The sequence below is a fragment of the Pipistrellus hanaki genome (genome assembly GCF_964339955.1).
Source record: "Pipistrellus hanaki genome assembly, chromosome: 7".
NCBI classification, from domain to species: Eukaryota; Metazoa; Chordata; class Mammalia; order Chiroptera; family Vespertilionidae; genus Pipistrellus; species Pipistrellus hanaki.
In genome coordinates, this window is record NC_140509.1 from 60,872,489 (window position 1) to 60,898,611 (window position 26,123).

A 26,123-nucleotide genomic window follows, 5' to 3' on the forward strand; every position below is an offset into this window, starting at 1 on the left:
TTATGTTTCAAGAGTAAAGAGGTCACTTTTCCAAATATGTGTTCAGGTCCTGGAAGAAAAAGAACCCCCCAAAAATTACATTGTAAAAAACAAGTATTTTCTTTGTTTAAAATGAAACTATAGCCTTTTTTCCAAATTAAAAAAAATTTGCTCCATTCCAACCATTTCTTAAATATGTGCTTAATGCTGTTTGTTTCCACTAAAAATCATAGTGTTAGGATTTTAATGGATCAAGTTTTAGATGCTGGGGGCGATTTCTCTGCAGTGAGAGATAATGGAAAGTGTGTCTAATGGCTGAGAAGATAACAGAATTAGGAAAGATGACAGATAAAGCAGCACACACCAATAAGGGATAGGCATTTGAAATGTAAGGGCCATGTACTTGGGAGAGGAAATAAAATAGAAAGTTATTGACCTAATTATTTTTATGGGATGTTTATTTTGTACAGTGGAGACATCAGACAATGTAGTAATCCTATATAATAAAGTGGGAATAAGCTAATTGACCATCATACTGTCACAAAGATGGCGGCACTCACAGTCAATAAGGAGGGAATATGCTAATTGACTGTCACATCCTCAAAGATGGTGGAGCCCAGGGCTGGCTTCAGGCACAGGCAAGCTTCAGATGTGGCTGCCCAGCCGCCCAGGGCCAGCCAAGGCTTGCGCTGCCAGCAGTGGCAGCAGCAGAGGTGTGATGAGGGTTCAGAGAAATATTATCCATTTATTACAAATTGGCTTCTATATAAATAGAATTCCATAGATATAGACTGGTGTGCAAACAGAGAATGGTATCATGGATTATCATGTAAAAATTAAAAATAAAGAGCTTGAAAAGAATAGTCCTTTACTGAGTTATCATATGAAACATTTATTACTAGTAGATAACTAAAAAGGATTCAAAGAAATAGAGAATAATTAGAAATATAAAATAGTTTTCTCACAGAGATAATTCAGTTGATTTTTCCCAAAGACAATAACAATAAAATAAATCTCCAGAAAAAAGGGAAAACTGAAGGGAAAGTAAGGGTAATGACATCTCTTAAACTAAACAATAAACTTATCACCAGAATAACTTAGTGATTAAGAACATGGATTCTGAAGTCAAATTGCCCAGATTCAAATCCCAGCTCTGGTGCTGCAGTTCTTTGTGGCAAGTTCTTTACATCTCTATGCATCAATGTGAGAAAAATATTAGTAACAATCTCATTATATTGTTCTGGTAAGTAAACAGTTAACATTAAAAAAGTGCTTAGAACAGAACCTGGCATATGGTAAGTCCTATCATCAATATAGTCATCATTGCCATCATTATTAAAATTATGAATATATATATATATATATATATATATATATATGGTGAGCACAATTTTAAGAAGCATTGCAAAAGAGGCAATTTCATAGAGCCAAGAAGGAATGTTCTTTTGCATGATTATTAACTTGACTGCAGTTAGTTAATTTACTTTATGACAATACCATGCCAATTTGTCTAAAATCAAAGGTTTGATTTTCCTGTGAGTCTGTTGGCTACATTCCATCTCTTCAGATTAACATACTAGCACTGTATTCAATGATTTTTATTTTATTTTAACAAGGTGACTAGTGAGAAATGTAAATTCATAAATAATTTTACCGAAAAATCAATCTGTAGTTACATTCCCATTGATCATAGTTTGGTCATATAGTCTTTATATATTATAAATTCTAGTACTGGAAAAATACTTAATGATAATATGGATCCATATAATTAATTTTTGTAAAAAATAAATAGACTTGTTTGGCCTTTGTGGCTCAGTTGGTTGAGCATTCCCCCATGCATCAAGAGGCTGCTGGTCCAATTCCCTATCAGGACACATGCCTGGATTGCAGGCTCAGTCCCCAGTAGGGGGCATGCAGAAGGCAGCTGATAGATGTTTCTCTCTCATTGATGTTTCTATATCTCTCTCCTTCTTCCTAATTCTCCCTCTAAAATCACTAAAAACATATTAAAAATAGACTTAGAGATAAAATGTGACTTCACAAAATCACTTTGAAGAAAGAGCAAGAACCCTTAGCCCAAGTTTTGTAGAGTTTTGTTTCATTTTTCAAATATCTTGCATTCATTACATATAGAATGCTTTTGTTATCTTTGAGAAATTTCTATCTAAAAATATATTTCTGTAGTTATAGTTTATTATTCTAAGAACTCAGTCCCAATGACAGAATGTGAGATTTTGTTATGATAAAAATGGGAAGCTGTTATGGTAGTGAATGTGTAAGGTAAAGATTAACATTAACTGACTTAAATTTTTAAAAGATCACCTTGCCTTAAAAATAGATGGTGGGCAGAAACAAGGATCACTTAGGAAATTATTTCAATAATCTGCATGAGAGGTGACAGTGTTTTGGACCAGAATGATAGCAACAAGAGTGGCAATAAGTTGTTGAAGTCTGGATATGTTTTAATGGAACATCAACATTTCCTTCTATGTTGGATGTGAAATGTGAGAGGGAAGAAGCGTCATGGAGACAAGAAAATATAAATTTTCACTCAGAAAGACCTAATTTTTAAAAAATTAAATGTCACTTGTAATCTTCACCATGATTTACTTATCTTTACCTCATTGAAAAAAAGGTTCATCACCACAATACACTCTTGTGAATCTGGAAGCAGCCAGAATTATGCATTGTATTGCCAAAGAAACTAAACAATGACTCCTGACCTCAAAGGAGTTTGTCATTTGGTAAACAAAACCCCCTTTAAAGAGGCGGGAGATATATTTAGACAGCGTTACAAATGTAGCTCAAAATTACAACTTGGTGTTAAGTCAGAATGCTCTGGACATGTCTGTTGAAATGAGGTAACCACGCCCACCAACAGTCCACTGGAATGAGGTACAGAGGAGTGGTTAGAGTAAAATCCATCTTCACAAGAAGTGGAGAATCAAACATTTGAAGGGAAGGCTACTTCCAGGTATGGTGTAGTGTTACCACTTGGCTTTGTCCCCTGCTCAGCTCTCTATGGACTCATATCTCTCCCAGGGAAGAAATAGAGCTGTGAACAAAGAATGAAGAAAAAGCTGTCTCCCCCCCCCCCCCCCCCCCGCCCTCCACCCTACCCCCGCACCAAATCTTCTCAGATATGAGAGTAAAAGCCAATACCACACTGAGAGACCTCATAGAATGTAGCCCAGAAAGGCACCGAGTGTAGCATAACCGTGGTATCTCAAAGGCTCCATTCATTTTAGGCCGTAACCATTGGTGCAGGGAGCAGTGTCCTCAGAAACTCAGACATTTTCATTGTGCTGGTGCTTCCCCAGGATATGTCAGTACAACCCAGCAGAGGTGGGGCAGAAAACCAAAAGAGGAGTAAAAGAGGTAGATATCACATGTAGCTGACTTATTTATGAGCAAGCACACGTGAGATCTCAGAAATACTTGCATGAGCTCAGCTGCATTGTTAGCAGGAGAGATTAACTACATTACCATCATTGACCAGCTTTTAAAGAATAATGGTGAAATGAGCTCTTTATACTCCAATTACTCACTGCAGCATTTTGTATAATTGTATTCCACAATTAAGCAGTCTGTCTACCCGAAAGCTCACGTATTTGCTAAATCTGTTCAAGATCTCCAGAACCCAGGTAGATAGCCTCTTCAGGGATATTAAAGAGAATGAAAACTGCAAGACAGACTATTGTTACTTTGAAAATGGTAAACATGAGAAATTTTTTAAAAAACAAGCACTCTTTATAAAAGCAGTCATTTTATAAAAACAATTTAAAAGGCTGGCTATCTGCAGGCCATCTGTCCTGGTGTATATATATAAGAACCTTATTTTTCATAACACTTCATCCATGCTGCTCACATCCTTTCCAGTCATTAAGGAAATAATGTTCCTTCTTTCCTGCTCCTCAAATGGCTTCACACACTGCATCATGTTGAAGCTGCCAAAATAACACTTTGTGGCAGTGTGACAATTATACCCAAATTCAGTAATTTTCTTAATCTTGATTTATATTTTGACTTTGACCCCATAATTCCTCATGCCAAAAGAGTACTTTTTGTTTGTTACTTTATTCATTTAGTTTAGTTTCTGTCTTCCCTTCTTCTAAAAAACAGTCTTTCAAGTGTCCTTTGCCTCTAGTTACAGGTGTAGTGAGATTAGTCTCCTTATTTTTGTCATCATTACCGTAAGTGCAGCAATGGAGGCATAAGGTCCAGTGAGGATGCCCACACCACTAGCACCAATTTCCTAGACAAGAGGGTCGGTGGTTGAGTATTTCAGGAGGAGAGATATGATTGCATGCTAGCCAGTAGAAGAGAGGAGAGAAGAAAAGGAGATCTGGAACATGAGTGTGACAGAGTAGAAGATCCGTAAGGCTTTCATTTAAGTAAACTCAGTAGGCTCCTTGGAAATTTTTACCATTAGAAGATGGAAAATTTAACAAGATATCTGTTAGGTTAAAATCTCTATGAAAACTAGAGTGATATGGAAGTGAGTCACACACAAATACATATGGTCTAGAAAGAAGAGCAGAGATCTTGGCACACATCACCTGCAATCCCAGAACTCGCATACTGAAAGCATTGATGTGAGCTATCCCATAAGTGTAAGAAAAGATATTATCAAGTGCCAAAGTTCAACTACACATTTTCATTTTCACTTAGTCAACCTTTTACATTTTAAGTCATAATATATATTTCTATAATTATTATTGACCTCCATCAGTTGGTGCCTGTTAAGATTTCTGTGCTTATAAAGTATGAAGTTTTGTGTGTGTGTGTGTGTGTGTGTGTGTGTGTGTGTGTGTGTATTAGGGGTGAGGTGAAAGGGGTGGGAAGCAAATGGGAAGAATAATTCTCTGGGGTAAAACAGTCTGGCAACAACTTTCTGAAAAAAGTCTTATCATCTTGTCATCTACTGTGCTACTCTTACCTATCAGGAAAATGACAATAGGCCCACTCTCAGTGAGAAGGAGGAGGAGGGGGAGAGGGAGAATAAAAGAGGGGGAGGAGGGGGAGGGGAGAGGGGAGGAAAAGGAGGAGGGAAACAGAGAAAGAGAGAAGAGCTTGAGAGATTTACCTTCCAATGAGTGAGAACTCGCCCACCACGCCCAGGCGCCGCATGGCGCTCAGGAGGCCCCGAACCGTCATGCCTTCACAGAAGCAGACCACCACTCTCGCCTTGGGGAGCCGTTCTCGGAGCTTGCGCAGGAGTCGGTCGAAGCTCTTCTCCCCTGCATTGCTGTAGATTTTGTCTGAATGGGCGATGCAGAGGCCTTCCTGGGCAGCCAGCTCTTTGAAAGCGTCCATTCCACTCTCCCCATAATTCCCTGTCCAAAAACAATCAGCAGATGTTCAAGACAACCTGGCAGCAGCCGCACTCACACCTGGAGTAAGGGTTCCCTGGTCACTGGGAGTGGAGAGGACAGGCTGACCAAATAACTTGTCAATGTAACCGGGACTGAAGGAAGATCTGGATGGATCAAGGAGCGTGATCAAACGATCAATTCTGAAAATAATGAGAAACTATCTAACTAGGGCATCCACAGTGAAACAAGTTTTGATAAATGAAGGCCTGCTGCCCTATTTTATAATCATGATTAATAGTGGCTGTCCCAAATTTTAGCACTTTGGGAGAGATCAGCGCATTGTGGTGGGAGGTCAAATGGCACAATGAGAAGGCCAGTTCCTTTGAGGGTTTCCCAGGTAGCCTGGTTAAGAGGCAGACACATGGTGACAGCAAGCCCTGCCACATTTCCATGAAGAGAGAGTAAGCAAGAGAGTAAGCAAAGCAAACGGAATACCTGGCCAGGCTAGAATAAGCAGACAATGAACAGATACAGGGCTTAATCAAAATCCAACACCCGCTGATGAAATGATGGGGCTATGGGAGATTTGGCCTTCTGGTTTGATTTTTATGTTACTGTCTTTCCTATAGTAAACAGACTTTTAAAAACTAAGAACTCATAGAAATCACTTAAATAAAACAAGTATCACATTGGGTCAGTTCCCCACCTCCCTGTCTCACTGATGACTGTAGCCCTCTCCTTAGTGTCCTCTATAGCTCTACTCCCCCAGGTGATACCCAGGTAGATGATTCAATACAATGTCCTCAGTTTCTCAGCTCCCTCCATCTGTAATGATATTTCCTATAACCCACTTATTTCTACTTTTGACTTTGTTATCACAAATGTCACTAATACCTCTGAATGTGGCTGTCAAACATCCCAGTCTTCGTTTATCCCTTCTTATCTTTCAGGCTCATATATTCTAATACCCATTCTCTAGCATTCATTCTACCTCACAGAAACCTCAAATCCACTTACCTTGATATTTTTCTTTCCATCCTGCCTCTCATTTGCCTCATAGCCCAGTTTAGATCTTATAGCCCATCTTCATTAGCACTTCCTTGAAAATTTTTTCACTCCCTGACAAAGCTCTAATGCTAGTTAAACCTAGCCATTCTCCTAGTCCATATTTACCAGGTGAACTCATTAATAATGCGGATTTTGTAATCTAAGAAAACACAACAATTTTAAGAGAATCATCAAAGGTGCTTTGTTCAAAGTTATGTCCATTGCTAGCTACACATTTCCCCCATCTTTCAGGTAATTTGTGGATACTGTCCCAATAGAACTTTTCTTGTTTTGAGGCAAACCATTTAGAGACCAAGTTTTCCACTTCTTCTTACTTTTGAAGTACTGCTCAGAAAGTGCGTGTGCCATCACTCATAACCCCAATGACTGATTTTGTTTAAAAATTATGAGCATAGCCTCACCAGTGTGGCTCAGTGGTTGAGTGACAACATATGAATTGGGAAGTCATGGTTCAATTCTGGTAAGGCTCAGTCCCTAGTAGAGGGTGTGCTGAAGGCAGTTAAGCAATTATTCTCTCTCCCATCACTTTTTGTCTATTAAAGGACTTTCTTTTGATATTGTCCCCTCTCTTTTGTGAAATAAATTTCCCTTTCTAATGGTGTCAATCAATCAATCAAAAAAAATACTCTTGCTGGGCTGATGTTGCTTAGTGGTTGAGCATTGACCCATGAACCAAGAGGTCCCCAGTTTGGTTCCTGGTCAGGGCACATGCCAGAGTTTCAGGCTTAATCCCCAAGGTGGGGTGTGGAGGGCAGCAGATCGATGTCTCTCTGTCATCAATAGTTCTTTTAACTATCCCTCTCCATCCCCCCTCTCTAAAATTAATAAAAACATATTTTTTAAAAAATACTATTGGGGACTTTTTGTTCCACTTGACTTATCACCTCACTCAATACTGTTAACAGCGATAATCGTTGCCCAGGTCTTTGTATTTGCTTCATCATCTCTCAGTCTCTCCTTGACCTTCATTTCCATCACTTCAGAATATTTTTGTCAAACTCTCCTCCTGTCAAGATCACCAGTATTTTCCCTGTTGCCATATTTTATGATCTTTTGTCTGATTTCATCTTCATGAACAACTCAGCTGCATTCAACAGCTGGCTGCACCCTCCTAGAAATACTTTTTCCTCTTGGTTTCTGTGACATAGCCCTTTCAAGGTTTCTTCGCCACTTACTGACTACTCCTGAATATATTTGCTAGATAGTCCCATTCTTCTCAATCTCTAAATAATATCATACCAGGAACAGCCCTGGGAAACTTTCCCTTCTATAATCTCATGAAGTTCCCTCATTCAGTCACATTCCTTCAAACACTATTTGAATACCATGGTTGAATCTTAAATATAGATCTTCAGGCTGGACTGCCATTTGGAGAAAAAGATTTGTACACTCAATTGCCTACCTGACATTTGTATCCACTTAAAGACATTTCAAACTTATCTGAAATAGAATTTTTCCCTCTACACCTTGCAAACCTGCCCCTTTTAGACATATCCTATTAGTAAATGGTGCCATTACCCAGCTATGTGTTCAATAATAAAATTTAGGAACTATTTGGACTTCTCTTCTATTGCACATTAATTCCTGTAGGCACTATCTCTAAAATGTTCCAAAGTCAGTCTATTTTCTTTGTTTCAACCTTTGCCACATTAAACCAAGTGTCTTAAGTTAGTTTCCCTAAAAAGCAGAGCTTAGGTGAAAATTCTTGTTCAAATTATTTATTGAAGAGGAGAGAAGCAAGAGAATAACAGGAGGGAAATGCCAAGCAAAAAAAGTCATCTCAGTGAGAGACATCAAGCTTTAGCTTGATTCCACAAGAAAGTGCTAAAGCATAAATTAATAATACTCAGTGTTGGCAAAAGACAAATGCATTCAATTTTGAAGAAAGCAGTTCAAACATTTGGTGGACAACTTAGAAGCAGTTTTCAAGATGTGTCAAGGTAAATACCATATAAATACAGCAATTGTTAAGTCAAAATAATTTTAAAAGAATATCATTCCTCCCCCTCCCCCCAAAAAAAGGACTTAGGACTTAAATATCAGTTTCTCTAAAAATTTCATGGGCATTGTAATAAAACCTAATTAAGATTCTCCTACATTTGTTTAAATAAAGTGTTCTTATATCTCTTTTTTTCATAACAGTAATTATCAATTAAATGTATTTGCCTTTTAATTCAAGCATCTTTACATGCCCTAATCCAGTCCAGTAAAGCCCAAAAGGGTATATAAAGATTAACACATCACATAATCCTCAGCTGCCTGGACTGTGGAAACACATCAAAGTTCAAGCAAGAGGCATTGACAGATTAAAAGGGAGAAACTGCAGCTGACAAGTGGATGCCTCATCTGTCTGCAGAGAGGGGCATGAGAGGAAGCCAAATGTCTCCTTCTCACCATAACTACAGATTCAGGAATCTACAAGGTGCATAGACATCACAGCTAAGGTCACTGTCAGTCGGTCATAAGTTGGTGTTATAAAGGGAATAACTTCACAGAAAACTATTTTGTTCCTTTACCAAAATACATGCAGGATAGATGAGCAAGAATATATCAATGCATTTGAACAAGAGAATTCCTGTTTTTAAATCTAGTGAAGACCTTGGACATAGCAGATACAGGGGCTTTATTTAAAATCCAACAACGGAACCCCTCAGGATATAGACAAGGAAATAGAGCCACAAAGGGGGGAAAGGCTCACGAGTGTTAGAACTGGAATGCTTCTACATAACTTGACTCCTAGCTTGCTATTTGTTTCTCTTAATAGCACAAAGTAATCAAGCATGTATATTTCCATAGTCCAGAAGACTGTCTAAATAGGTCAATAGGTTTTATGAAATATCAGTCCCAATTTCTTTATTGATATGTTTTTGCTCTGATAGCAATTTTTTATTACACAAATTGATAGACAGCTGAGTAACATTCATTGAACCGTATTTAAACTAGCTATTTCTCTCACTATTCCCAAAAGACCCCAAAATGATAGATAAATTTCCATGAGAGTAGCTCTAATATAGGAAGAGCAACTGTACTTTTGTGAATCTTTACACTTTAAAAATTGCTTTCATAAACATTACCTTATTTGATTGTTACAACACCATATTGTACTCATTATATTGATAACAGTGCTAGATGTAAAGATCATACAACATGGGAAGAAGACTGCCTCCAGGAAGCTTAAAATCAAATTACTTTCATTTAGTAGCAGCAGAACTAATGACATGACAAGGACTTGTTTAAGTGTCTAGGAATCAGAAAAAAGCTGCCTAAAAGAGTGCCACTTGTTGGTGAAGATGTGGGGGGAAAAAATGGGTGGAGGGGAATCACTGTGTACTCTTAGTAGAAATTCAAGTTGGTATAGCCATTACGGGAAATAGTATAAGATTCTTCAAAAACTTAAAAATAGGATCACCATGTGATCCAGTCATCCCATTACTTGGTATTATCCAAAGTATATAAAATCAGTATCTTAAAGAGTTATCTGCACTTCCACGTTCACTGCAGTATATTTCACAATAACTAATATATGAAAATAACCTAAGTGTCCATCAATGGATAAATGGATAAAGAAACTATGTTATTAATATGAACATGTAAACACACACAGTGGAGTTTTAGCCATTAAAAAACCTCACCATTTGCAACATGGGACCTTATACTAAGTGAAACAAGCCAGACAGAAAAAGAAAAATACCTTATGATCTTATTTATATGTGGAATCTAAAAAAGTCAAACTTATAGAGTCAGAGAGCAGAATAGTGACTACCAGGGGTTAAGGAGTGGGGAAAAAAATGGAGAGATGTTGGTCAAAGGTACAAACTTTGTTATAAGAGGAGTAAGCTCTGAGGATCCAATGTACAGTATAATGAATGTATAGTTAACGATATAATTATATGTAACAATATACCATTACTTTCATTTAGTAATATATAATAACATAACTAATATAGCATATACTTAAAATTTGCTAAAATAGCAGATCTTAAATCATCTTACCAGACAAAGAAAGCTAGCAATGAGAGGTAATGGGTATGAGAATTAGCTTGATTGTGATAATCATTTCACAATATATATACATATCCAAAAATGATATTATATCCCTTAAATATATAAAATGTTTCAAATATATCTCAGTAAATCTGGGGGGACAAAAGAAAAAAGTCTTTATTCCGGGTTTTCAATTATGAACAGATTTTCTTCAGATAGAAAGAATGGTAGGTACTTGTATTCTTTGTCCACTAGGTCCTGAGCAAATCATGCCAGGTTCAAAATAAAACACTCAGCACAGAGCACAGCCTCTTGTCCTCCTGTCATCCCACTATTTGGTATATATCCAAAGGATATATATCCAAAGGTAATATTCCATTCTGCCACTAAGGCTTCCTCTTGCCTTTCCTGGTGTTCAGAAATTTATTTAGATACTTCTCTGTGCAGCCTTGGAAGATATACAAAGAACTGGCTTTTAATAAAACTCTTAAAAACTAAAAGAGCCATGGAGTTGTACACACCCATACCTGACAGAGAGCTGCATATTAACATTCAATTATCAAATAGTTTATTGAGTTCTCAACTTAAAAAAAATTCTTGGGTTCTGCACTTCAAAAGTTACCAAGAAACATTGGACACTGGCTCTGCCTTCGGTTTGATGAATATTTACTCTGTGTCTAGCACTGTACTAAAATAGCTAGCTTTCATTTATTCATCACAACAATGCCATAGAAAAGTTACAAGTCCTCTTTTACAGGCAAGGACATGAAAGCTCTAAGAGGTTACGTAACCTGCCCAAGATCATACAGGAGTACAACTGGGATTTCACATCTGAATTCTATACTGCCCCCCTACATGGACTTACAACTTTGTGAAGGTGTGACACAAGATTAGAAGACACAGCAACAATAGAAAGCCACATAAGCTACATGTGAAATGGTAAATGGCATAATACTAAGAGAGCAGGGATGGTCAAAGAATCCTTTTGGGAAAAGTAGAAATGAAACTTGGCCTTAAAGAGTGTGTGCAAGGGACTGCTATTCAGGGTGAATGGGACTGAATGAGAATCCACAGAGGTATTTTTAGAGGCAATGAGAAGAGAATCTCACTGGAGCAGAAGGTTCATGTTTTATAGAATGACACTCTTTATAATGAACTTCAAGTGAAGCATCTGGCATATCACTACCAGACTGCAACATGGAAATGTACTGTATGTTGCTGTGTTGTAACAGATTTTATAACAGACTTTATCACTGTTATAATGTTGCCTAAACTTTAGAGAGTAAGAAAGGGAAGAGTAGAAGGTCTATCTATAAAATTAAAATGTGTTGAAAAATATTAATTTCTACCTCATGTAACAAAGAGATTTACAGAAAGCAAATCAAGATATTCTATAAATTAAGCTGCTAAACAGACCTTGTAAGATAGAACATGGGGATTGCAAAGAATCCCAGTTTGTTTGTGATAATAAAAAGTGTTTAAATATAATAGAAATGGACATTATTGCCCATACATAGACTGCCTTAATTTCTGACTTATTTCATGCTTGCATTTCTTCCTTGGTATTCTATAGTAGTCTCAGGCTTCCCAATGAACTGAAATTATTAGAGGCATGGCCCAGTCTTTGTCTGAGGTCCTGAAGACTGATTATCCTACCTCCTGGGACATCTTAGACAAAACAAATAAGATAATATACAATTTTTAAAAGAATCATGATGAATAAATTTGCTCTCACAGTGCATTTTGAAAACTACTGGAAATATTCAACCACAAACAATATAAGAAATTTCTTCTTTTTTACCCTAATCCCTTGCAATGAAATATAAATATATTTCTTCTTCATTTCAGTAAAGACTGCACTGGGTTGAGTTTTTTGGGGGGATGGGGGATGGGGGATGGGGGATGGGGGCGTGGGAAGAATTTCTGGAAACCACAACTTAGCTTTCTCTTCAAGAGAAACAAATGTATACTTTAACATTTTGGGGCAATCTTTTAATGTGTTCGTTACTCCCACTTAAAGTGTAGAAAATGCGATGGCTCCCCTGACTCCATGCACACACCTGCAGTCAGCATTATGGGTCTTTCTGGTCAGTCAGAGGTGAGTGAGTCACCACTGGCCTTGGAGGCATGCAGGAGAATTCATGTGCAAGGTCAGTGAAGGAACTACCTCACACAGGGCAACCACAGAGAATGAATCATTTTACCAGCATTCTCCCATCCTACTTATAATCATCCCAGTTTGAATAGTTTTAACATCTAAGAGGAAGAAGGAAAATTACCAAAAAGTGATTGACATCTTTGTGCAATATAGTAATTGAAGCCAAGTAACCTTTGTCCCATCACATTTTCAGGGATGCCTTATAGCTGAATGAATAAGAGGATGACCCTCGGGGCAATCAACCTAGTTTGTGTTCTGGATCCTGGATAAGAAGATAGATCAGATAGCCTTTAAGTGTTTTATTTAAGCTTTGATTTCCTCTTGTGTAAAATGTAGATTATAATGTACATATCAAAGACTTATCATTATTAAATCATATGTGTTAATGATTGCAAAGTTCCCAGAACATAGAAAAAAATCAGAGAATGTGGCCTATTTTTACTGCCCCTGTCCACTATTTCTGCCTATGTGACATTGAATTTCAATCAAAAATGGGAAGGTAGCCCTGGCCACTGTAGCTTAGTGTACAGAGTGTCAGCCTGCAGACTGAAGGGTCCTGGGTTCTATTCCAGTCAAGGACACATAACTAGGTTGCAGGCTCCATCTCCAGCCCTGGTCCAGGCGAGTGCAGGAGGCCACCAATAGATGTGTCTCTCTCATATCAATGTTTCTCTCTCTGTCTCTCCCCTTCCCTTCCACTCTCTCTAAAAATCAGTGGAAAAAATATCCTCAGTGAGGATTAACAAAAAACAAATAAATAATGAGAAGGTAGTATCTACCAAAAAGTTCAGAAAATGTACTCCAACACACACATACACACACACACACACACACACACACACACACACACACAATCTGTACATATCTTTTAATGATAATACCCAATGTTGGCAAGAGTATATTGAAATGAGCACTCTCATATAATACTAATCTATAATAATAAAAGTATAATATGTTAATTAGACCAGACAGCCCAACAACCTTCTGGATGTCCTTCTGGGTGACCTTCCGGACAAAGCCACAGCTTTGAATTTCATGTGTTGGGCCTCTAGTGGTAGTATAAAATGTTCTCATCATTTAAGTGGAAAAATTTTAATACTAATGTTTTATTTTACATTAATATTTTTTCTTAGAAATTTAGTTTCAAAAAATAATTTCATTGTCCACGAAGTTCCATTTACAAGGATCTTCATCATAGCACATTATTGGAAAATATAACAGAAACAAACAAACAAACAAAAACAACAGTGTTCTACAAAGGGAGATTGAGTAAATGTTGTTATGTATTTATATAAAGAATACATGCAAACATTTTCATGAATGATGCTAAATTGTATTCAATACCATAGAAAATATTTATAACATATTGTTAAATATGAAATGATTAAAAACAGAACATAAAATATAAAGCTAATTTAATGCACATTTATATATTTACATATATAGAATCACTTTAAGTTGAGGTCAAGATGGTTGGCCAATTCAACTCTCTCCCCTTTGAGTAAAAGGCTCGAAGTAGTGTGAATAATGCCCAAATATCATTCAGCCATTTTTCTAATAAGGAATAAAGAAGAATTTAACCCGATTTTGTGTCTTGGTATCTTGAACATTGTCTCACTGAAGTTCAAAAAACATCGAAGTATAATGTGGCCCAGGAAGGGTAAGCAATGTAAGTGTTGCTAGATTCTAAAGCAGTATTAACATGTGAAATTTTATGGAGATCTTATGTTTGAATTATCGCCTTTTAATTTCATTACATAATTATCTGCATTTACAAATGAAATTAAGGATCTTGCCCAAAAATTGTCAGAGCTGGAATTTGAACTCAGATGTGTCTGACCCTATAACCCATGCCCCTTAATCACTTACCTCTCACATATATATATATATATATATATATATATATATATATATATATATATATATATTGTTTCAGATTCTAGTGGTGTCCTACACATCATCCATTTCCCATGTTCCTTTTCTAAAAAAATACCCAATTTTGATTGAGCTGACTGTCCACAGCCAAAACCCTTACCTTCCCAGACACCCTTGCAGCTAGAGATGCAAAAGTGACACAAATCCAGTTGATAAGAGTTAAATAGAAGTTGCCAGGTGAGGCTTCTAGGGAAATTTTGGAAAGGTCAGATGTCAGAAATGCCTTTTAGACATTTTGCCCCTTTTTTCTTTACACCAGTACATGTACCTGAGCCTGGAGGTTCAACAGCCATGTTGTTATACAATGAGGGTCAAGTGTGAGGATGAAGATACATGATGGCTGAAGACACAGAAGACAGAACAGCCCAGATACCTAGTAGCATCACCGTTCTGCGTTCTGAACCTACACTGCCCTCCCCTGGATGTCTCGCTGCATGAGAAAAGTGAATCCCTACCTGCTAAGCCACCATTATAAGAATGGTTTTCCACTCTTTTCAGATGAACACATCTTTTATCCTCTTTAAGATGTTTTACCATGAAAATTCCATGAGAAGATCCAAAAGTCCTGACTGTCTAACTAGCTATGACCTTGAGCGGTTTATCATTCTCCCTTCTTTGCTCATGCTCAATATATAGGGTTTATATATTTAGTGTTTAAGTCTCTCTATAACATGAGCATTTGGTGATTCTAGAACAATATGAATCAGCATTCTTTCATAATCTAGAGCTCCGTGTCAAAACATATTTTATATTCTCAGCGCTCAGAGTAAGCATCTGCTTAGCGATATCCTTTTCAACAGCTTTTTTCCTTCCCCAATCCGATTCTTTTACAAGTGTACTGCCATAGTGGAGGAGAAAGCATGTGTTGTATAACCATTTAAAATGTATCTTGCCTGCAGGGTTATTTTTGCCAATACTAACTTTTAGGGATACAGTCACTAAAACAAGGGAACAGACTCTGTCCTGCAGAAACAGGCAACATAAACCAAGGCCACTTACAGAGCACGCTCCTTAGGAGCACCTGGAGCAATGGAAAGACAAACTGTCCAGCATCATTGGACTGACATTCGGCAGGAGCCAGCTGTTCCCTCCCCGCTCCAGGAGCTGCTTTTAGACACCTTTTGCTCAGTGGAATTACCCCCACACTCACGCTGAGCTTTTGGTCTCCTCCTTTTGAACCTCGCTTTTTACATTTTTTTTTTTTTATATCATCAGTAAAACAATCCATTTAACCAAGTCAAACTAGATTTTATTCTGGGTCAAAAGGAAATTAGTCTATGGAGAAAACATTTTGTCTTTAATTCAAAGGACATGAGACCCTCTGGCAGTAAGTGCAGTGAATTAAAAACCCTTGGGTTTGGACCTGCCTCAGTCTGTGACCATGTTCAAGTTCTTGGACTACTCTGGGTTCCAGTTTCCTAATGTGTAAAGTGAAGGGGTTTGCAGTGCATAATACATGAGGTCTCTTACCACGGGGCTGGAAGGCTAGCCCTGGTTTACTGCATCAAGGTGGGAATGGCTGATTCCATAGCGTTTTGCATCACGAAGCCTTAGTGTGACCTGTATTTCACCTTAATTCAGGCTATGCTGAGTTTTCTAATGGCTTTGCCAATACTCTTGGAGTAACACCATTTGTTTATAGTAGAAGCAGCATTGCAAAATGGTGAGAAGCAGATCTGCTGGAATCAGAGAGCCTGGACTGGCTCAAATCCTGACTACCATATTAGTTAGTTGTGGGGCTTTGGTAAGTCAGTTAACCTCACTGTATTTTGATACATCTGTAAGATGGAAATGATAACAGCAACCACCTCAATGAGCTGTTGTAAGAATTAAATGATTTCATACATATATAAATATTGGCATATTGTCAGTACTATATGAGAGTTTATTACTATTTATTCAACCGATATTTATTGAGCTCTGTATGCCTGGAACCAGATGAGGCTCTTCACATCCATGTTCCCTTCTGGTCCTAAAAAATCTACACATGCCCTTTCTCATGTGATCAAAAGGACAGGTTGCATATGTTCCCACACAACCAATAAGGAAACTCAGACCTCATAGTTGAAGTCCAGAGCGCACACTCCTATCGACATGTGGTGGGGGTTCAGGCAGGTGGATATGATGCTATTAACAATGCTGGTGAAGGTCTCTCTAGTCCAAGATGCCTACTTTACCAATGCCTAAAATTCTGACACTAGCAAGACATAACTTTTCCCTTTCTACTGCAAATAAAAATGCTCTTGGGGGAGGTAACCAATTAAAGCCCTGACATCCTAATATTTTTTTTGTTTAGTAGATCTTTCTGAAAGCAGTGAGCAGCTGTGGAGTTGAGAATCTGCAAAGCCAAGCAGCACACAGAAGGCAGAGTTTGTGAATTCCACAATGTACTGGGCTCTGGGTACTTTGCCATGCTCATCCTTGGAACTTTACAACATCTTCTAATAGCAAATAATTCCTTGCATTTATTGTTTAAAATCTCACAGTATATTTTGACAAGTGGACCACTGAAAGGAAATTGGATGAGCATTTAATGAGACTATAAATGAAGATGGTACAATTAATGATAATGCTAGGATTAAAATATATGTATATGAATTATAAAGAGAGGATTCCCATAGAAACTGAGTGGAAATTATCCACTGTAAATTTCCCTCATCTCTATGTGGTATCTGTTTCCTCATCACTATTATTAATACAATTTAATTAGTTGCTAAAAAATAAGAATGTATCATGGGCCAGGTTCCCATTTTGGTATTAAGTCATAATTTGTTTTCACCAATAAAAACATTATTTCTGAGAAGCCCAATATTGGGAATCAAACATTTCAGATAAACTTGGGCTATAACATTGCAGGATTAGAGTTCCTCTGCACTTCCTTCCTATTCCAAGAGCTTTAAATTGATGAACCACAGAGGCACTGTTCATTAAGCTCTTCCAATGACACCTTGCCAAACTCTCTGACTGCCAAGTCACAGTCCTCCAATATCTCTGACTCATTACAGAGAAAAGAGAGCAGAAATTATAAAAATTAAAATGAGCAGCTCCTTAGATGCCAATTTCCCCACTATCACAAGAAAACATCTATCTATCCTCTTTGATAAAAGAGAAACATGCAAATTGACCGTACCTTTGCTACACCCACAAGCCACGCCCATCAGCCAATCTAGGTGAGTATGCAAATTAATCAAACCAAGATGGTGGCTAATTTGCATATCCAGGCCAGAGCGAAGACTGAAGACAGCATAGAAAGAAGCCAAGCACTGCAGAAGGGAGCGAAGCTGTGGAGGACAAGCAAGCAAGGCGGCAGAGAAGGAAGGGAAGCAGGCGGCAGCAGACAAGGAAGGGAAGCAGATAGGGCAGCAGAGACCGCAGGAGAAGCCCCTTATGCAGGAATCTTCCTGCAAGGGGCCTCTAGTATATATACATAAAAGCCTAAGCAACCATTATGACCAGTCGAACTGTGGCTATGATGTGCACTGACCACCAGGTGGAAGATGCTCAATGCAAGAGCTGCCCCCTGATGGTCAGTGCATTCCCACAACCTCCCGCAGTCCCTCCCCGCACCAGTCGTCCAAATCTCGAATTTGTGCACCAGGCCTCTAGTAGAAAGATAAGTATTGCATCCTATGAATGAATGTGATCTCTTTGTCAGACAACATCTTCCAGCAGACATGTGCCAGGCAGAGCTAAGCCCTTGGGAGCAAACATATGAGTGGAAGAGAATCTATGCATTAGATAAACTCAAGTTTCTGGAAGAGTCTAACATGCAAAAGAATGATCATAAATGGTACTGGCATGAAGGCCAGAGAAGGGAGTGTCTACACCAAGTTGGGAAGGAGAAAAAAGGCTTCCCGAAGAGATATGATGACTGACATTTCTCTTCTGATAATTGCCTTTAGTTTAACCACTAGAAATGTCTAGCTTGGAAATAATGCCTATGCTCTCAGTGATCTCTTTGTTCTGGAGAGAGAGAAAAAAAGTTTCTGACATGTGTGACTTTAGCCTTAGGGTTCTGTGCTCTAGCCAAACCATGATTCTGAGCTGATAACCCAAGTTCCCCAGAAAGGTAGAAAACTCCACCCACTCAGAAACTCAAGCTGGGTCCTTTCCATTACAGAAGACGCTGCAATATGAAGACCCTCATTGACTGGTTGCCTCCTCCACTGACTACAGAGGACAGTCCTGGGCTAAGTGGAGTTTAAGACTTTTAACAGTATACAGCTGTCATCAAGCATGACCTTCTGTCTCAAACAGGCATGGAGTGGCCTAACTTAACTAAGAACTGGTTTTGAAGCTCAGTTCAAGGTGAAGCAGAGGCTACATGCTTATCACCTCAACCAAGTTACTCTGTGCAGCCTCTCAATGAACTATGGAAATGCCTCTAGGGAAGGTACTGGCTTTGTCTTACCCAAGATCTCTTCTCAGTAGGCTTCACATGGAACAGATGCTGGGTGACGTTTCATACAATAATCGAAGCTGATTTCCCTGCCACAAACCCATACATGCATATAAGGGCTTTATTTGTCGTGTTTAATGACACAACTACACTTCAAGAAGCCAAACATCCTGGATATAAGTATGTTAATTTGAAATCAGTCAATATTTCTGGAGGCTGCTTCTCATGCAATGCAAACTCCAGGAACACAGGGAATGTGATCATCTGGTTTTCTTCCTGTACTACATACATACTGTCATTTGGTTCAGTGTTAATAGATGACAAAAGGAAAATTCCATTAAAAATACCCAAATATTTAACCTGCAAAAAGAAAACAAAAAGTCTTCCTCTTCAAGTCTGTCATTCTCAGGGTGGTATAAATGGCTAAATATTTTACATTTGCTTGGAGACATCAGGGAACGAATTCTCCACATCAGAATTTATTCTCAAAATTCAATAAGTTTATGTGGCCACAATGAAAGACTCTGAATATGCAAGGGAGTTGGGCTATATAATATCTAAGGTTTCTCATAGCTTTAATATTCTCTTGATTCTGTAATGGAAATACAGGGCATGGGCATAGATTGGGTTATAAGTGATGGAATGAACAGAGAGTATAAATGAAGACTCTAAGAAGTTACCTCTGAAAACACCAAATAATTCCATTATTAATGTCACATATTAAATTAAGTTTTCATATTACCCAGACACTGTGCTAAATATGAAGTATTAATATTCATAAAATTTTTCCCAAAGTTTTTCTTGCATAGGGAATTTATAATGCACAAAGCAATTTTATGTACATGATCTTGCTTAATACTGAAAGCAATTCAGCTGTTAAGGATTAAGAGTATGTATGGGCCCTCTCGCCCACCTTAGCACAGTAGCAAACACCAGCCATGGACTGAACAGCACCTGCATCCACCAGGCCTCCTGAGATGGGGATTTTTGGTTCTCATGCTGACCTTCCCCTCATTTAGCTACCAGTTTGGACTCTCTTTGGTGACTTATAAACCAGGACTAATTATGTACTATGATTATGCCACTCGTTAGGCCATCTCTGTAAGTTTCAGTTACATAAGAGCCCCTCTGGCCAGTCCGGTGTGGCTCAGTGGTTGAGGTCAACCTAAGAACCTGGAAGTCATAGCTCCTTTCATGGTCAGGGTATATGCCTAGATTTCAGACTTGATCCCCAGTGTGGGGTATGCAGGAGGCGGCCTATCAATGATTCTCTCTCATCACTAATGTTTCTATCTCACTCTCCCTCTCCTTTCCTCTCTATAATCAATTTTTAAAAAAAAACATTTTTAAAAAGAGCCCCTAGGTTAGTCTTGGCCTTCATTATAGCCCATTGCTCACCTACCATTTCTTTTCATGGAAATAAGAAACAATAAATTCTCGTTCAGTAACATAATGTGAAATATCACTATGCTTCTGAAATGAAAACTAATGTTCACTCTTGCGCCAATGAAAATTCCACACGAAGCTAATGAAGCTTTTAGCTTCAGGAAAGCTCATTTACATGGCTCTTTCCAAGGCGGCTCTGGGAGGGACCCTAGTAGTGTACTTATAAGCATAACTATTTATTAAATTCCCAAGTGCATTATGATTCTTTTCTTTTTTTTTTAAATAAGGTCTTCCAAATCAGACCCAACAACTTTTAAATCTCCTACTCTTGAGAGTGGCTTAGGCAACTGGACTACACACTGCAGCTATTTATTCTACTTCTATAGCATTAGTGTGATACCTAAAAACAGTTTGATAAGAGCAAATTTAAAAGCAGTTTCTTCAGAGAGAGAGCAAAGCTTTTTTCAGTAATAAAGTTTAGCAGAGCTTCCCAAATTAAGAAGTAAAATTAGGATTTTTAATAACCAAACACATAGGGGACTCTATCTCCACTCCAGTAATGATTAAAAATTAAAGTGATATTATACAACTAATGGGAGACTTAGAGGAATACTCAGGGATTTTTAACACTCTTCTGTAATAGATAAGTATGAGATAAGGTAATTTCAGAGAATATTATGATGCCATTTAAGTCATTTTAAAAAATAAACTCAGCTTCAATTTGAACCAATAAAACTGATAAGAAAAATGTCAAGGTTAAACTACATGCACATGTTAGATAATATGTTTATATTTGTGTACAAACACTCATGTGCCAAAAAGATATAGAAAAGCAATATATATCCAAAAAGTTAGTGTTTATAGCTCTTAGTGATGAGCTATAATTCTTGCCTTTATATTTCCCTTTATTTTAGACATTTTTTATAGTGAATGTAAACCATGCTTACAATAAAAAACAAACACTCATTGTCAAGAATGTCTTTTATGTCAAGTGGTGCTTCAAATACAATTATATCTGCATTCAATTCAGGCTCCATTAAATTGAATTTGGTTTCACCAATTTGGGTCACCTTTGAATCCCTCTGCTATGGGAAGCCTTCCTACGGATCTACACAAAAATAACAGGAGCAACTTTTTGAAAATAAACATTATTTTTTTTCTCATTTCTGGCTATAAAGTAACTAGAAGTGGATAGGAATTTATTCTTCTTCAGAATTAAAAAAATATATAAAATTAAAAACAAATCTGATGAGAAAACAATCTGAACTTGGAGAGGCTATGATAAGTACTCTCAGCAGCTGAATTAAATCATGAGTTAACTTTCACATAATGTTTTGATTTCCATTATAACATTTAAAAATTTTTCAGAATAGCCTGCTTCCTTCAAGAACCAGGTGCTAAAATGAAAGTAATTTACTGCTAATCAAGAGTCTGAATAAGTGAATCAGAAAAAAAACATAAGCAAGTATGATAAGCAATCACATAAATAGAAATTCAAAATGGATAAATGGGGGGGACGGCAGAATAAAACAGCCTAATTGCTTGTAGAAACTACTAAATGTGATAAATAAATAAAAAAATAAATGTATTGCCTTCATCTCAGATATATTTAAAATATAGACTGAAACTTTTAATTTTTAATTCAATCTTACCTAATAAAAGAAAAACATGCAAATTAACCATCACTCTGCTACACCCACTGCCAATCAGAGTGAGTACGCAAATTAACCCAACAAAGATGGAGCTTAATTTGCATACTCAGGCGCAGAGCCCTGTGAAGCCTGCTGTGAGGGAAAAGGGGCCTCGGAGGGAGCTACTGGAGTGGTGCCCCAGACAGAAGAGAGGACTTGCTGGCTCCAAGCAGCTCAGGAACAGGGATATGCGGGCTCCTGGGCAGCTGGGGTGGGGAGCGGAGACTTTCTGGCTCCTGGGCAGCTGGCAGTGAAGCCAGGGACCTATTCTTGCATGAATATCGTGCAACGGGCCTCTAGTCTAATAATAAAATGGTGACAGCAAGAAAGAAAATACAATAGTGAAAAGAGAGAAGAGAAGGATAGATGAGAAGAGAGGGAAAGAAAGGAAGAAGAAAGGAGTTGGATGAGGAAAGAAAGAAAGGGAAGGAGGGAGGGAGGACTACAAGGAGAAAGGGAGGAAGGCAGGAAGGTGGAAGGGAGGGAGGGAGGAAGGAAAGAAGAAAGGGAGGGAGGGAGGGAAAATTATCCCCATGGCCTAATACCAGCTATACCACAATACTTTTTTTGTAAATAGCCAGTAAGTAGAGAAAATAAAATCACATATAATAACTGAATTAAGATACAGAAAACATTGTGTGTGCATATTTAATTGCCTCAAGTGACAAATATCAGTTAAAATAAAGTTAACTGTTTCAGGGATGAGAGTGATAAAGCTGTATTTTTATAACCCTTTCTTTCTTATAGAAGATGATAAAAATATCTAGTCTAATTTCAGGATTTGTTAAGTGAAAATTACCAAAGGCAAGTTACAGAAGAAATATAAAAACTAGTGTGGAGCATTCTTAAAGCTCAAATGCCAACATTAAAGCACTTTTTGTCACTTAAATGATGTCATTATATTATATTTTTAATATAACTTTGCTCACATCAATAATAGTTTTACCTTTTAGTTTAAATAATGAACTGGATTTTTAGATTTTTTCTTATATCAAGAAATCTAAGCAATTTTTTCTCTCCCTAGAGTTCTGTGGTCATTAATGCAAGCTGAAGAAGTGCATCTGACTAGACTCTCTAAATTATAAATGACCAGTGATGATTTTTTTAAAAGATAAGCAGGTATTTAAGGTTAAGGAGGACCAAAAATGCTCTCAGTTTCACCACTATTCATGAATATTTTCATTTAACTGTTAAGGTGTGTTGTGGTATGTGGGGTTTTTTTTTCAGAAACTTTTATTATAATGTGGCTAATCCTTATGCCACAAAAATAGACAGAAATGGATATAGCTGATATTTAGATCATGGAAATAATTGTAGCCAGCAAGTGATATATTGATATTGATACATATATACACATTTATTAATGCACTATAGTGAACACTGTCTCCAAGTAGATGAAAAAATGAATAATATAATCTGGAATATTAAATATTCAGTGTATTTAGAGTCTATCTCTTCCAAAATCAATGCAAATATTTAATGTATTCTTAAAATCTACAATGAAAAAAATATTATATATATATATGTAGTCTTGACCCAAATTAAAAAACAATGAAACTTAGAATTTTAAATTATGCTATAAAGTCTCCAGTGTACATTTAAATCAGTTTGTTTGTTTGTTCATTTTAAATATAGCTTTGGGGAGCATAGTGTTTATTAAAATCACTTACTAGCTTAAATTCCTGGGACATTTGTTTTTTAATCTGTAAAATAGGAAAATGATATTTAATTTCTATGTTTATGAAGATAAATAAAAATGCTTGCAAAGCATGTGACATGGTACCTGACACTTAACATTTTGAAACAGTTATTTAAAGCTTAAACTAAAAGAAAAATGATTAGTTTTGTAAAATAAACTATGCTGATTCCTTGGGGGAAATTTTTTTGTTAATACTAAAAACTGAGTTTTTCTGCTTTATGATGGATATCTGAATAATATATCAATCTTTCCTACATCCAATGATGCCACTAAAATAACACAAGATATTTTAAAAATCAGAATGATTCCATGGTAGCACTAGAAACCTGGGAAGGGTGCCAGCCGCAGACCAGAACATTTGGGGGAATTTCTAGAAGGTACGGGCAGATGGGATCAGATTGATGGTACAACCAAAGAGAGCTGGACCCATAGCACTGAACAGGCATAAGAGGAGGCTGCTAACGGAGTGAATATTCCTCTTGGAATCCAAGAAGAACATCAAGATCAAAGACAGCAGGGACTGGAAGCACAATTGTGTAGTGGAATAGCAAGCTGCAAAATTGCTACCCCGCTTATTGTATCATGAAAACCTCAGGAAGAGCTCCCTAAATAAAATGGAAGATCTGCCATCGAAAACATACAGAAGTTACTGGGGCAAAAGAAGGAGAATCACTTGGTGCTCCAGGCCTGCCAGTCCAAAATTCCCCAACTGCCCTGGTCACCCACAAATGCCCTCCCTTGAATATTCCCTCTTTATTAGATAGGCTTTTATCTTTAACATATTGGTCAGCCCTAACTGGTTTGACTAGGTGGATGGAGCAATGGCCTGCAGACTCAAGGATCCCAGGTTCGATTCCTATCAAGGGCATGTACCTTGGTTGCAGGCACATACCCAGTGGTGAGTGTGCAAGAGGCAGCTGATCAATGTTTCTCTCATAGATATTTCTAGCTCTCTATCCCTTTCCCTCCCTCTTTGTAAAAAAAATCAATAAAATATATTTAAACAAACAACAACAACAAAAATTTAAGATTCCTCCATATCTGCCTGGCTGGTATAGCTCAGTGGTTGAGACTGCAGGCTGCTGGTGCTGGCAGGGGATCACTGGCAGGGATGCGGCGCCCCTCGCAGGCTGAGACCGCAGCTCAGGTTGCCATCGCTGGCAGGGGATCGGCCGTGGGGAGAGAATTTGTTGTTGTTTCTTATAAAAGTGATCAGGAGGGCCTCGAGGTAGCATTTGGCCAGGCTGCTTACTCTTCAGGGTGTCAGCGGCAGCCCTCCCTGAGACTGGGGGACTCCAGCGAGCTGAGAGGACTGGCACTGCCATATTGTGGCTATGGGCACTGCCATTTTTGTCATGGAGTGACAGTTAATTTGCATATTACTCATTTATTAGATAAGATGATTTTATTTTAATACATATGCCAGGTTGTTTTTCAATTTCTGGTAGAAAAACAATTTTCCACCAACATACAAGAATACCAGGTTCAAACTTCATTATTTAGAGACACTTTTGCCCTTACGCAATCATTATAGTTAAAACTTAAAACAATGTTCCTAACAGCATAGCTGTTCTTTTTTTTTTTTTTTTAACATATTTTATTGATTTTTCACAGAGAGGAAGAGAGAGGGACAGAGAGTTAGAAACATTGATGAGAGAGAAACATCAACTGCCTCCCACACACTCCCTACCAGGTATGTGCCACAACCAAGGTACATGCCCCTGACCGAAATCGAAAATACTTTAGTCTGCAGGCCAACACTCTATCCATTGAGCCAAACTGGCTTTGGCAACAAAACTGTTCTTATTAAAAAAGATCTTCTTTTCCAAATTCTGAGGCAGTAAAATTAATCAGCAGAGTCTGCATCAGTTCACGGTGTAAGTTTACATCCTCTACCTCTATCCTTTCAGTTCCAACATGTTGACAACATGTAATAATTATTTAAGAAGAGTTCATACATATAGTTCCAAAATTTTACTAAGGTAGCTAAGATTTGGGTGGAGTACATAGCTTAAGTTTTGAGACTTATAGCAAGAAATCACGCTCAATAGAAAGCATTTCTCAGTGCAGAGAATTCAGAACTAACAGCTCAAACACCTGCCCCAGACCAGCTCTTTCCCATTTTTATGAGAAACTAGAGGCTTGTTGCACAAGATTTATGCATGAGGGAGAAGGGCTCTTTCAGCCCAGCCTGTTCCCTCCCACAGTCTGGGGCTCTCACAGTCCAGGACCCCTGGCTCCTTACTGCTCACCTGCAGCAGAGATGGGAGAGGCTCCCACCACCACTATTGGGCTCACCAGCCATGAGCCCAGCTTCTGGCTGAGCAGCGCTCCCCCTGTGGGAACACACTGACCACCAGGGAATAGCTCCTGCATTGAGTGTCTGCCCCCTGGGGTTCAGTGAGTGTCATAGTAACCGGCCATTCCACCATTGGGTCAATTTGCATATTACACTTTTATTATATAGGACTAGAGGCCCAGTGCATGCACTGGGGCAGGAGGAGGGGTG

At 37.9% G+C, this 26,123-nt stretch overlaps 1 protein-coding gene across 7 annotated transcripts in view; it reads right to left on the minus strand.

Annotated features, from left to right (window-relative positions):
- The window catches only part of GRM1 (glutamate metabotropic receptor 1), a 296,943-nt gene that overhangs the window by 209,150 nt on the left and 61,670 nt on the right, over positions 1 to 26,123 (minus strand). For all 7 annotated transcript variants that reach the window (XM_084889290.1, XM_084889285.1, XM_084889284.1 and 4 more), the window contains exon 3: positions 5,066 to 5,315. In XM_084889290.1, coding sequence (XP_084745416.1) covers positions 5,066 to 5,315 — 250 coding nt within the window. The remainder of the gene's footprint in view (positions 1 to 5,065; positions 5,316 to 26,123) is intronic.